This window comes from Lutra lutra, chromosome 9 (assembly GCF_902655055.1).
Source record: "Lutra lutra chromosome 9, mLutLut1.2, whole genome shotgun sequence".
Classification (NCBI taxonomy): Eukaryota; Metazoa; Chordata; class Mammalia; order Carnivora; family Mustelidae; genus Lutra; species Lutra lutra.
Window position 1 is genome coordinate 116,839,695 of NC_062286.1, and position 14,426 is coordinate 116,854,120.

Here is a 14,426-nt window from a genome sequence, read left to right on the forward strand (position 1 = left end):
ACAAACCTGTGGCAAGTTTCTGGTCTCGGCCAGCTGACTGATCCGTCCATTTGCAGGCTGGTGGCTGGATGATCCTTGGACAGTCTCCCTCACCTGTCTGCAGCCAGCCATAACCTTATTCGGCACACCTCGGTTCTCCTCGTTGCTTTTCTCCCATTACCTCCTCCCAGAATTTGACTTTGCTAAGGTGACCACTCCCCCTCCCACATGAAGCAGGAGCCTCAGGGAGGCTGTACCACATCATGGTTAATTCAGGTAGCCTCATTTCCCTGCTGTTGATTGGTCAAGGAAAGGGACATGTGGACTCAGCCCTGGCCAAGGAAATCTGTGCAAATGTCTGCTAGGAGGGCTTCTGGGAAAGTTTCCCCATCCCAAGAAAGAGTTCTGGGGTGATAGTAACAGTTAACCTTTAATGAGGGTTTAAGTGCTTTCCAGGAAATAACTCATTCAGCTCTCGTGAGTTGGTGGGCACTGTTGCCCTCATTATACAGAAGGGTAAGCTGAGGTATACAACAGAGCAGTTAAGACACTTGAGGGTCAGCTAGTGAGTGGACTTAATTCCAGGCAGCCTGACTCCAGAGGACTGAGTCCTCCAGGGCTACAATGTCCACACCCTCCCCCCACCGCTTTCTCTGGTCACGGGACAGCTGTGGCCATTGTGTCCGTAGTCACCAGGGACAACAGCAGAGAGAGAATGAGCCCGGGGAGCCAGTCCTTGCTGACAGCTCTGAGAGCTGAATCAGCCAGCCCCTCTTGACTTCTTGCTTTGTGTGAAATTTCCTTCTTTCCACTCTGGCCCAGGGTTTCAGTTACTTGCAGCCAAAAAGTACCCTAACAGAGACACCAGTGCCTCCAGAAGGAACAGAGAGGGCATGTGCAAAACCCGCTGGGCTGCAGGAAATCTGTTCTCACACACCACAAGCCTCTGGCCTCACTGTGGGATAAGGAAAACTGGTAAGAGATGGGGAGGAGAGGCTCAAACAAATGTCCAGCAGACATTAAAATATCTCATAACTCCTTATTAGCAAAAGGTAAAAATATATTCTTATGGCACCCAAAACCCATAGTGTTGATCCAAAACCCAGAATAGGGCTTGAGACTTGCCAGGAGGAAGACCCTGCCTCCTCCGACCCCAAACTCTGGTGCTCGGCCAGAGGTGGACAGACATGGACCCTCATTCCAAAGCACTCCTTGAGTTAGATGAGGACCAGCCTCACAGTTTGAACTAGTGAGCCTCCAGCCCGAATCCTGGGCTCAGGCCTGGATGGAGAAGGCAGAGCTGCTGGGAGCACAGATCCCACCATGGCTTGGGGTCTGGAGTCCTGAGTTTTGAGGGAGAGGCAGGAGCCTTTGGCACAGCAATTTGTGAGAGGGACTGTCCCAGGTCAGAAGGGCCTAGGCACCAGCTCAAGTGGGTGCTGACACCTGTATGGAGAGGGCCCCGTGTGGACACTGACCTGTGGGCGTGGAGAAGTGTGGGGAGCTCTGGGAGCAAGAGTTTGCCTTTCGTTCACTGCTGTGTTCCCAGCACCCAGAACAGGGTTTGGCACACAGTGAACTCCCAAGTATGATGTGTTAAATGCACGGGCCTGTGTGCACAGGTATGAGGAACCACACAGGTGTGCGTACAGCACAGTCCACACACGCCTCTTCCCTTCTCTCTTCTAGAAGGCACTAAGGTTTGGCTCAGTGCAAAAAAGGCAGGAGAGAGCTTGGAGAGACTCCAAACTCGGTCCACTGTTTGCGGCTGAGAGTCTAAGGCTACCTAGCCATACAGACCCACTTCTCCTCCTCTCTCCTCTTCCTCAGCCTCCTCCAACCCCGGCCCTTCGGGGACCACCTGGTCAGCCTCCCAGAGGCGGGATCGGGATGGAGCTAAGGGGATCGGGTTCTCCCGCAGCCAGGGGTGCAGCAGGATGCCCGTGGCTGTGAGCCGCTCCGCCGGCTCCCGTCGAAGGAGGCAGCGGACCAGGCAGCGGGCAGCAGCCGAGAGGCCCTGCGGCAGGGCAAAGGCACCGCGGCGGATCTTGCCAAAGAGCAGGACAGGCTCTGAGTCCTGGAAGGGGTAGTGGCCAGCCAGCATGGTGAAGAGCGCCACGCCCAGGCTCCACACGTCGGCGGCCTTGCCCGAGTAGCAGGACTTGGAGCTGAGGATCTCCCGGTCCCACGTAGGCCGGACATGCGTGCTTGTCCCATAGGGAGTCGTCGGGTCCGGTCAGCACACAGGCGTCCTCCAGGTTCTCCAGCACCAGCTTTGTCCTGTGGCAGGGGGAGAGAGACAGAGGGGTCAGCTCCCATGGGGAACCCCATGCCACCCCTGCACACTCTCACCCTTAATGGCACCCATTTCCTGAGAGCCTGCCGCATTTGGCAGACTTGAGCCTGTCCTGTGAGACTGGTTGGTTGATGGCATTTTACACACAAGGAGGCCCAGGTTCAGAGATGTTGAGTCATTTCTCAAGGCCACAGAGCAATTGAGTGTGAACTAGGATTTTGAGAAGAGCACATTTCCCAACAGCCCCTCTTAAACCAGAGGCAAACTTAGGGTCCAGGCAGGTAATAAAGTGAGAGAAATCAGAAGTGGGGACCACGCCAAACACCTCAGCACAAACCCTGTCTAAAAAAGGGACCACTAACAACATTACCGTCAATGTTCTGCAGTGTTCACGGGGAACCTGACCCAGAGCTAAGCTCATTACCTGGTCCATCTCATTTCATCCTCACACAACCTGTGAGGAAGACGCCATTTAGAGCCACGGGGCACAGGGCTGGAAATGTGAACCCCAGCTCTCACCCACCCAGAGCCACTGCTATGAACCACTCACCATTCCCAAGGGGGTCCCGTGTTCCCGTTTTTCCCCAAGAGAAGCCAGAAATCATGTCAATGAAAAATCCCAATTTTTGAAATGTCGGCAGCCAATCTCAATTAAAAACAAATGAAAAGGGACGCCTGGGTGGCTCAGTTGGTTGGGACGACTGCCTTCGGCTCGGGTCATGATCCTGGAGTTCCGGGATCGAGTCCCGCATCGGGCTCCCAGCTCCAAGGGGAGTCTGCTTCTCCCTCTGACCTTCTCCTTGCTCATGCTCTCTCTCACTGTCTCTCTCTCAAATAAATAAATAAAATCTTAAAAAAAAAAATGAACATGTATGTGGTGCAAAGAAAAAAAAAGTGTGTGTAGCCAGCCATTTGCAACTTCCACCTTAAACAATTCCCACAGAACATTCTATGTTAACTCAAGTATAACCATTCTGCTACCAATGCCTTTTTTTTTTTTATTACCGCTGCTATTAAGATTATCCTATGACACCACTTCCTGGGTGCCTGCTGGCATTTGAAAAAAATCAAGGTTCAGGCAGGTAAAGCCATTGATCAAGGCCAAAGAGCAGGTAGTAAGAAGAACCAAGATTCGAAGCCAGGTCTATCTCCACCAACCCTCTTCTACAAACATTCTACAACGAGTGAAACAAGGAAGCACTTTCTCACCTTAGGAGGTCTGTGGGTGATGCTACTCAGCCTAGGTAAAAAATTATTTGAAGGAGCACCTGAGTGGCTCAGTCGGTTAAAGCCTCTGCCTTCGGCTCGGGTCGTGATGCCAGGGTCCTGGGATCAAGCCCCGAATCGGGCTCTCTGCTCAGTGGGGAGCCTGCTTCCCTTCCTCTCTCTCTGCCTGCCTCTCTGTCTACTTGTAATCTCTGTCTGTCGAATAAATAAATAAAAATCTTTAAAAAAAATTATTTGAAGCTGCGTATTAGCTTAAACATCATTATAAAATTTATATTCTACTTCTTACTAAAGGCATGTTCATTTTCAAATAAAATGTAGAAGGAGAGAAGGAACTAGAAAAATCACTCTGAGGTCAGCATCACAATAGTAACTGCTAGGGGCAAGGCAAAGGCCCAACGAAAATGCTCGGGCAAGTTTGAGGAGAAACCGTATTTTCACGCATAGCCTCGAAGTACATATATATGTATGTGTGTTTAAAGACTTTATTTTATTTTTATTTTAGAAGGAGCACTAGCAGGGAGAGGGGCACAGGAGGGGGAGAGAAGCAGACACCCCACTGAATGCGGAGCCTGACACGGGGTTCAATCTCATCACCCTAGATCATGACCTGAGCAGAAATCAAGAGTTGGAGGCTTAACCGACTGAGCCACCCAGGTGCTGCCCCCCCACCAACACACACAAGGTATTTATTAACTAGAAAGGGTAAATTAGGAACCGTACAGTGGAGAAATTTGGCAGACACCATCTTAACCAAATAACTGGGGTTAACATCACGTGTCTCCTGACACGGTGTGCTGAGAAGAGCCTATCATTCTTGTGGTACTCTTTTTTTTTTTTTTTTTTAGTATTTTATTTATTATTTGAGAGACAGAGGGTGCACATGTGTGTGTGAGTTGGGAGAGAGGGAGAGAGAATCTCAAATAGACTCAGCACTGCATGCAGAGCCCTACATGGGGCTCCACGCATGGCTCCATCTCAAGACCCCAAGATCAGGACCCGAGCCAAAACCAAGAGTCAGACACCCAACTGACTGAGTCACCCAGACAGCCTTCCTGATGATACTGTTGCCCAAAATGCACATCAATCTCACCATGAGAAAAACATCCATCACATCCAAGTTGAGGGGCAATGTCTAAAATAACTGACTGGTGCTCTTCCAAAGTGTCAAAGTCAAGGAGGACAAGGAAAGACTAAGGGAAGGTTTCAGACTGGAGGAGACTAAGGAGACGGGACAACTGAACATAGGCCGGGGTCCTAGATTGGATCCTGGCGAGAAAACTGGTATTAGTGGGAAGCTAGTGAAATCGGAATTAATCCATGATTTAGTGAATAGTACTGGACCAAGATTAATTTCTTAGTTTTTTGGTGTTTTGTTTTTCTTTTTGAGAGAAAAAAAGAGGGAGGGAGGGAGAGAAAGAGAGAGAGAGAGAGAAGGAGAAAAAATCTTAAGCAGGCTTCACACCCTGCCCCACGCAGGGCTCCATCTCACGACCCTGAGATCATGACCTGAGAAACCAAGAGTCGGACACTTAACCGACTGAGCCACCTAGGAGCCCTGGTTTTTTAGTTTTGATACTTGTTCTGTGCCTATGTGAGAAGTTAACAGTAAGGGAAGTAGGTGAAAGAGATATGGTAACCTGCCCTATTCTTGGAAGTTCTCTTTTTTTTTAAAGGATTATTTATTTATTTATTTGACAGAGAGAGAGAGAGATCACAAGTAGGCAGAGAGGCAGGCAGAGAAAAAAGGGGAAGCAGGCTCCCTGCTGAGTAGAGAAACCTGATGTGGGGCTCAATCCCAGGACCCTGAGATCGCGACCTGAGCTGAAGGCAGAGGCTTCACCTACTGAGCTACCCAGGCGCCAATTTTTGGAACTTTTCGGAAAATCTAAAAGTATTTCAAAAAGTTTAAGATGCGCAGTGGGAGGTGGGTACCTGCCTGGCTCAGTTGGAAAAGCATGAGACTCTTGATCTTGGGGTCATGAGTTTGATTCCCCATGTTGGGTGTAGAGATTATTTTAAAAAATAATAAAACAATATGTGCGGGGCGCCTGGGTGGCTCAGTGGGTTAAGCCGCTGCCTTCGGCTCAGGTCATGATCTCAGTGTCCTGGGATCGAGTCCCACATCGGGCTCTCAGCTCAGCGGGGAGCCTGCTTCCCTCTCCCTCTCTCTCTGCCTGCCTCTCTGCCTACTTGTGATCTCTGTCAAATAAACAAATAAAAAAAAGCTTTTAAAAAAACAACAACAACAATATGTGCAATGAGGTCGCCCTCCTTCTCCCAACACACACACACACACACACACACACACACGCATCATGCCAGGTAATCCATGCCCCTGATGGCTGTTCATGTGGACCTGACTGGCTTGCCGTGCTCCCCAACACACTATGCTCACCCCCCAGGAGTCTGGAGGAGGAGAAAGCATGCCAGGTCCCCCTCTGTTCCCTCCCTCCCAGATCACGGATTCCGTTTCACAGGCAAGTTCCCATGTGAGGAACCTCAGGGCCCCTTGTGGCTTGTTGTCTGTGGCCCTGGTTTCCTGGAAACATCATCACAGTCCAGGCCTTTCCCCCACCAGTGGGAAAACTGAGGTCCAGAGACCCTGAGTCACACAGAGTCAGTAGCTATGGGCAGTCAGGCCTCCTGCCTCTGAAGCTCAGGGTCACATCTGGATTCGAGTCCCAGCTGTACTATCGATTTCACTGTGGAATCTTGGGGGTAACTTGACTTCTCTGGGCCTGTTTCCTCCCCCCTGCCTATGGGAACAAGCACAGTGCCCACCTCCTCTTTGTAAGCCCCCCATGGAGTCAGACAGCACAGCCAAGCTCTTCATCACTGTTGTCTATTATGACTGTCACAGACGCAGTGCCGCAGCCCAGGGGGCTTTCATTTGCCCTGAGCCAAGCTTTTCCCGGGAACCAGGCCCAGGAGCCAGTCGGGGCTTCTCCATTTCTTTGTGTAAGTTCCTTGACTTCGTGGGCCTCACTTTCCCCATCATGGCCCATCTCTTAGGTACGTCCGTGAGGAGGGTCTCCGGGATCACACTCACCTCTCATGGTCGCTGAAGACAAAGCGCCGCAGCTTGAGATCGCGCAGGACCAGCCCGTGCTGGTGACAGTGAGCCAGGGCGGCGGCCATCTGGCGGAAGAGCGCGGCCGCTTCCGGCTCCGGGAGGCGGCGGCGGCGGCGCACCAGGCTGTGCATGTCCCCGTGGGACCGCCGGAAGAAGGTGTACAAGTGGCGGGGGCCTGCCAGGACGTCGGTGGGCCGGGCCACGTGTCCTCGCGGGGGCAGCCGCCAGTAGGGCTCCAGCACCGCCGTGGCCTCGCGGACCGGGTACATCTGTGGGGGGGCGGGGGGCTTGGCATGAGCACAGGTGCCAACGGGGGTGGCGGTGGGGGGTGCTGGCCGGCCTGGGAAACAGCCAGAGCCAAGCGTTTAGTCAGTACTGTGTGCTAGGAGCTGGGCTGGGTGCTCCAGCAGCAAGCAGCCTCCTCCCCCACTCCCCCCACCCCGGCGGATCAGTCGTTGGACGTCAGCCTTTGGCCCAGGTCACAATCCCAGCGTCCTGGGTTGGAGCCGCATGTAGAGTTCCCTGTTCAGCGGGAAGCCTGCTTCTCCCTCTCCCACTCCCCCTGCTTGTGTTCCCTCTCTCCCTCTCTTTCTCTCTCTGTCAAATAAATAAATAAAATCTTGGGGGAAAAAAAAAAAAAGGAAGGGGGCACCTAGTTGAAAAAGGTCTAAACTCCATACTGGGAAAGTGACCTGAATAATTCAGAGATGTCCATGGGGTAAGCTTTCCAGGTGGGGGACAGAGGCAGTGCAAAGGCGCTGAGGCAAGAAAGAGCTTGAATTGCTCGAGAAAAAACCAGCCCCAGATCAGTTCAGCTGGAGCAGAGAGGGAAGAGGGGCAGTGGTGCCAGCGGCGAGGTTGTCGGAAAATGTGCTAGGGGCTGTATGGACATCAGACGGGAGCCTCGCGGCAGCCCTGAAAACCGTGTTCTGTTTTTCTTTTGGTTCAGACTGCTGTTCAGAGAAGCAAGGGCACTTGGAGCCAATACAGCTGAACAGAGGCAGAGCTGGAACACTCACTCAGTCTGTCTGCCTTTAACCCTTCCCATGTTATGTTGGCTCTGCCACACAGAAAATAAACCAATAAAGCACATACATGTTTAATTCATGGAAAAACATGTAAGCATGTCTTAACACACAGTTAGGTGGCATGGAAGAAAGAATCCAAAAAACAAAGACTACTTTTTTTAAGTTAGGACAAGCACGTTCCTGCCTCTGTACATCTGCACTTGCCTTTCCTGCTTCCTGGATGCTCTTGCCTAGATACCCACAGGGCTGGCTCCCCCAGCTCACACAAGTCACTGCTCATATGTTACCTCCTTGGAGAGTCCTTCCTGGGCTCTGCTGCTCACCTGCTCCCCCATGGTCCCTGTCCCCCTCTCTCCCAGCTCCTGGTTTTCCCTTTTTTAGGATCACCTGGCTCAGGATCAGCCTTCCCTTGTGCTGTATTTTGCTTATTCCCTTGTTTCCTGCCCATGTCCTCCACTAGAGCATCAGCCTGATGACAACAGAACTCTATCTTGGAACCACAGCCTGGTGTACGGCACGTAGGGTGCTCAGTGACCGTTTGTTGAATGAATGAATGAATAGGTGATAATCTACAGACAGGATGGTGATCCTTCTACGCACTGAGCAGAGAAGGTGATGTGAAAATGGCAGCCCCAAGGCTCCCGCTAGCATGGGGATAAGCACGTGCCAGGAGACACCCCCCTAAATGTTTCTGAGTAACTGGGGCCATGAGAAAGCATGGTGCTTCTGGCTTGAGCCTGTTTTGGTCATGGATTCCCCTACCCAGTAGGAACAGAAGAAAACTGTAACGTTGCAGGAAAAGGAGCCAGAGTTCAGGGGTTCCTTAAAGCACCTGGGACAGAGCACTGGGTACCTGCAGGGGGCAGCCCAGAGCCCAGGTAAAGCCGATGGCTGGACCATAGGTCTGCCTCTACCCCCCTGCCCACTGCACCCCTCCTACCCAGCAGAAGCCAGTTGCCACTGCTCCCGGGAGGAGGCTTCTGTCCACCTGTTTCTCTGTGCATTCCTAAAGGGACCTGGGCCCTCTTCTTCCTGTCTCATGTGTAACTGGGTCTCCTGTATCTTCCTTGCCCTGCCCACCAGGAGCAAAGCCACCCTGCTGTGTCTGAAACCCATGTCCTAGCATGGGGACACAGCCCTGGGCTCAGTCTCACCTCTGATACCCCCTGGCTCTGTGACCACAGTTTTATGAGCCTCAGTATCCTCTATCTACAAAATGGGCCAACAATAGTAACTACCTCACGGACTATGTGAAGATTGGAAGAGATTACACACACTAAGCCATCAAAGTAGTACCCAGTGCACAGTGAATACCTATCATTGTAGTTCTTCACTACTGTCTTTTTAGGCTACGACCTGCCAATGTCCCGTGGGCCTGACCCTGCCCATTTCCTGATTTCTGCCAAGAACCCTGGCCTTCACCCTAGGAGCCAGGCCCAATACAATGAGTTTCGTGCTTGGCCCTTCCTTCTTGACCCCAGTCTTCCCATCTATGAAATGGTCACAGGCTAGGCCCAATGACCTCCAGGTCCTTCCCTCCTGGGAAGGAGTTCTGGTGTCTACCCGACCTTATCCTTCCCATGTGCAAATATCTTCAGCACCCCCCCCCCCAACCTCCCTCCCAGCCCAGTGTGAGCTCCTTTCTTATGCTTTCACAACCCGTGGCCGGCAGCCCTCATCTCCTGTCCCTCCACTCTGGCCATGGTGAAGTCCTTTGAACCCCCCGATGGCTCGCTTGCTCCTGCTCCTCTAGGCCCCTGCACGGATCTCCATTCTCTCACTTCTTCTTTTTTTTTTTTTAAGATTTTATTTATTTATTTGACAGAGAGATCACAAGTAGGCAGAGAGGCAGGCAGAGAGAGAGGAAGGGAAGCAGGCTCCCCGCTAAGCAGAAAGCCCGATGCGGGGCTCGATCCCAGGGCCCTGAGATCATGACCTGAGCCGAAGACAGCGGCTCACCCCACTGAGCCACCCAGGCGCCCCTGCTCAGCCTTTTCTGACATCCCCCTCGAACACACTGGAGGCTCCCGCTCTGTGCTCCCACAGCCCCTAAACTCCACCCCTCTGGCATGTATCATACTATGGGCCTATACTGTGCATTCCCCAGGGCTGGGCATGTCAGGTTTAGCCCTCTGGTCTCAGCCCAGGCCATGCCTGACACAAGGCTGGGGGCTCACTGGCTGCTTCCCCAATAAACACAGGAACAATGTAACCCAAAGGACGCCTCCTCCCTGATAATCCTCTGGAGCAAAGGCCCTTTCTAGGCCCCTCTGATGCCGGGGGTGGGGTGGGGAGTGACCCCAGAAGACCTACCTTGCAGGTGTACTCAGTGCCAGTGGGGCAGTGCAGGGCCCGGTAGGCCCGGCCGCCTTCCTCAGGCTCCAGGAGGACATAGGGCCCAAGCCGGGAGGCAGTGGTCACAGCGAGAGCTCGGGCTGGAGCAGGGGGTGGGCTCAGAGGCAGCAGGCAGGGAGGCAGCTGGGGCTGGGGCCCCCTTCGAGGTTGTTTGCGGGTGGGACTCTCTGTGCCTGGGTCATTGTCCAACTCCAACCGCTTTCTCCTGGAGGGGGTGCCTGCAGGAGCTGCCAGAGGGGTGGCTCGCATCTACAAAGAAGGGGAAAAAGCACTGAAGGGAGTTCAGTGCCCCCCTCTTCCCTCGCTGTTACAGAGGAGGACTTGGCAGTCTGCACTGAACTGACAAATGTACATACCCTTAACTGGTGTCCCACTTCTGGGAATTTCTCCTCCCATTAAAATGCTCACCAAAATCTTAAACACATGAAGGGCTGTTCAGGAGAGCCTTGTATCTAATAGCAAAAGGCAGGAAACACCCCCCAAATAGCCAGCAGCAGGGGGCTGGTTAAACATCATGGACTACCGCACATGGGCTGCCTCAGGAGGGAGACCCCCACACTGAATGAAAGGCCATAATCCCAGTGCAGTAAGGATGCAACAGCAGGTGGCTGTAGACAGATATGCCTGGGTTCTAGTCCTGGCTCACACCTTTCCTGGCTGGGTAGCCCTGGGCAAGTCCTGTAGTCTCCCCCAGTCTCAGCCCCTAATCCGTCAAGTGGGAGCAGCATGCCAAGCCCATAGGATTTTTACAACGATGAAACGAAAACACAAATAATTCAGAGTGACCCTGTTGTTGGGGGTGAGGTCCGAAAATGGTCAGCACCGTTGGTCCATTGCTACCACTATTCACAGCGAAAGGTGCTGCGGTGCTCTTCTGGGGACTGTCCCTGGGGTGGCTCTCCCCCGGCCATGGCAGCACTCCAGGCTACTTTTGTATCCAGGTCTCAGAGGCTGGTAGGGCCTGGAATAAGCTCCAGCGGCAGGTGGACTAACTGAGCAAGGGACTTCGCAGGCCACACTGCAGGACTAGAATCTCCGCTGTAGGTTGGCGGTAGCCCCTCATATCTACTTCTCGCCCTTTCCCGACACCTCTGGGGGAACAGGCAGGTCATACCAAACACACACTCACAGAACCCAGGGCAGACAGGTGCGCACACACTCCTCAAAACCCCAGTTTGTCCCAGCCAGCTAGCTGAGACACCAACCTCAAGGGCAGAGATGGGCACGGCCTTCATCAAGTGACACACACCTCATCCTCCGTGGGCAAGTGTGCCAGGCATCCACACACATTGCTCTCCCATCGATCACGCACCCCACTGCATGACTGATAACAGTAAGGTCACCGGCACGGTCTGACACGTGCCCCATCCCCCTCGGCGGCTTCGCCCCGCCTCCCCCAGCCAGGCTCCTCCCGTGGGAGCGGAAGCGGCGGGCGGCAGGCGGCGGGTGCCTGGAGGCAGAGGATTCAGCGGAAACGGAGCGGCGGGAGGGGTAGAAGCAAGGGAAGGAGGCTGGGTCGCAGGGCTGCGAGAAGGGGCGGGTGTGGGCACACCCCAGGGTCCGCAGGGACAAAACACACGCGCACACAGTACAACCTGCGACCCGAAGCCACAGCGCCAGGTGCACACCTGCGGTCGGCGCTCCGTGCGTTCCGGGGACCAGCACCTCGCGCGGGGCATCCTCGCTTCCACTCGCCCCGAACCGCCCCCGGGGCACCCCAGCCCGGCCCAGCCGTGTCCCGCTCTCGGCCGACACCTGCCACCAAGTACGCAGCGCTCCCCACAGCTCGCACCGCCTGCCGACACACATCCCCCCCACCCAGCCCCGCAGGCTCAGCCTACAGCGACACAGACCCTACAGAGTCCCCAGCACCACCACCCCCCACAGGCCCTCGCACACACGCGTCCCCCGCCCCACACTCACTGCTCGGGGCGACACTCCCACACCTCTGTCCCCGCCTCCTTCCGCCCCTCGGATACCGCCGCCACCTTCGCCAGGGCTCACCCTCCCACCCACCAGCTCCCTGCTCCGGCCCCTCTCGGGCTCCGCTGGATACCTTGCCCGGGGCGTGCGGCAGGGTCCAGAGTCGCCGGGACACTCCCACGTGGCAGAGAGCCCGCTGCGAAGCGACCGAGCTCGGGCCCCCGGCCCCCGGCAGCCGGACACGTGTGGAGCCGCCGGCGCTTCCGCGGCGAGTGTCTCCGGGCGCCAGCGCCGGCTCCGGTCCCAGCCCGGGTGATGCAAACCTGTGCTAATCTGCGGCTGCCTGATGCGCTCGGGCCAGGGATTGCACCATCCCCCGGGCTCCGCCCCTGGGGTCACCGCCCCAGCGCGCCCCGCCCCGTCCCTCTCGCCTCTCGGGTCTTCCAGCGGTGTCTGGGCTCAACCTCCTCCCTCACCAGCTCCGCGCAGACACCCCCTACTGGCTCTCCCGATCACCTTGGAAAGAGCAGTTTACTTTTCCGAGCCTCAGTTTCCCCGTATGTGAAATGGGAAGAATAGCCTTCCCTCCGAGGATGCAGGGGAGAAAAAGAGCAAACCGTGACAGTTTCCGGGTGCTTTACTGTTTATAAACTGTTGCCTTATGAACTTTAGGAGGACCCTGGGCTATCAGGAAGCTCGGCTCACCAGTCCTACTAAGTGGTAGCCTGAGGCCGAACACTGGGAAAGCAGCCCAGGAGCTCTGCAAAGACTGCAGACTTAGGAGCTGACTCCAGCGCCAAAGAGCTGGCATGGTCGCCTGAGGTCGGGCAGACTTCAAAGTGTTCATTGGATAGAGGCAGTGCAGCCTCCCACCTTTGCACAGACGCAGTGGGCAATCTCAGGAAAGCTATTTCAAAGCCTCCTGGAGCTGAAGGTCCTGCTCTGTAAAATGGGCTTATAGGACTTCGTAAGAGGTTGCTGGGACAAAATGCTTAGAACTATGTGGACATCCTAAGTGCTCAGTAAATAGAATGGAGGCTCGGAGAGGGGAAGGCACCCAAAACAGGGATTTTACCCCAAGCCTAGGAGGCCCTGGGGCCACTTGCTATTTGGTGAAGCATCCCTATGCAGCCCTAGGGGTCCGGCACCTTCCTGGGAAATCCCTTTTAGGTCTTCCTGTCTGAAGGCACCAGAGCCAGAAATAACTCCTTCAGGCAGAGGTTGGATGAGCCGTAGGTGGTTACCTTTGTTTCTCAGGTTCTGGAGCCCCAGGGACCAGCTCACCTGTGTTCAGAACCTTCAGGGCTCACCAAGGTGTTCTGGGATCTCATTTAGCCCTGGAGACTCCCCTGCCAGGGAGGGACTAATGAACTCATTTTCTACACCAGGACATCTAGACTCAAGTGGAAAATCCCACAGCGATAAGGGACAAAGAAAGGTGGGGTTGGTTGTTCTCTGAACTTCTCTATGAAACCAGCACTGTGCTGGGTTTGCTCAGACATTTCTAACTTGGTTCATGCTGTGTCAGACCATATTCTGAATGCTGGGGACTCGACAGTGACAAGATTGACCCATCCCTGCCCTCTTAGGTCTCATAAATCAGTGGGAAGACAGACCATTATCAAGAAAATAAAATCAGGGCACCTGGGTGGCTCAGTGGGTTAAGCCGCTGCCTTCGGCTCAGGTCATGATCTCAGGGTCCTGGGATGGAGTCTGGCATTGGGCTCTCTGCTCAGCAGGGAGCCTGCTTCCCTCTCTCTCTCTCTCTGCCTGCCTCTCTGCCTACTTGTGATCTCTATCTGTCAAATAAATAAATAAAATCTTAAAAAAAAGAAAAGAAAAGAAAAGAAAATCAATAACCAAGATCATTTAAAACTGATGTCATGGGGCACCTGGTGACTCAGTGGGTTAAAGCCTCTGCCTTTGGCTCAGGTCATGATCCCAGGGTCCCGGGATCCAGCCCCATGTCAGGCTCTCTGCTCAGCGGGGAGCCTGCTTCCCCCTCTCTCTGTCTGTCTCTCTGCCTACCTGTGATCTCTGTCAAGTAAATAAATAAAATCTTTAAAAAAATAAAACTAATGTCATGTATTTTCTTGAATAAAGAGATAGGATCGATTTGAATAGGATAGATTTGTCCTCTATCAGATATGACCGAGGAGTGTCTATTTTCATGAGGGCTTATCCAGAAGGTGATGTTTACACTAAGATCTTAAGGAGGATACAGGTGAGACGTGCAAAGATCTGAGGGGACACAGGAAAAGTAAGTGCAAAGACCCTGAGGCACTTAAGGAACCATGAGATAGGCACTATGACCTCTATTCTACAGATGAGTGAAAGTAAGGGGCTTACCCAAGAGCACCCAGCTTGTAGTATGAAGCAGATTTGAGATTTGCTGGGGCAGCTAACTCTAGTGGCCACACTGTCCAGGGACATTTTACAACTTTTGCAACCCAGCTGCCTTCACCTGCACTGGTGGATGAGGCTTCTGGAACTGTACCTAGCGTATGGCCCTCCGAGATTGGGGGTGGGCTTTGTCACAGTT

General features: G+C 53.9%; 1 protein-coding gene across 1 annotated transcript; it reads right to left on the bottom strand.

Annotated features, from left to right (window-relative positions):
- Positions 1-1,004: 1,004 nt before the first annotated feature.
- On the bottom strand, positions 1,005-12,231 carry TRIB3 (tribbles pseudokinase 3). Its single transcript, XM_047746748.1, is given in 5 exon segments — positions 1,005-2,158; positions 2,160-2,259; positions 6,555-6,847; positions 9,920-10,210; positions 11,966-12,231. Coding segments are annotated over 4 exon segments (1,077 nt in total). The 5' UTR covers positions 11,966-12,231; the 3' UTR covers positions 1,005-1,765.
- Between the last annotated feature and the right edge of the window lie 2,195 nt (positions 12,232-14,426).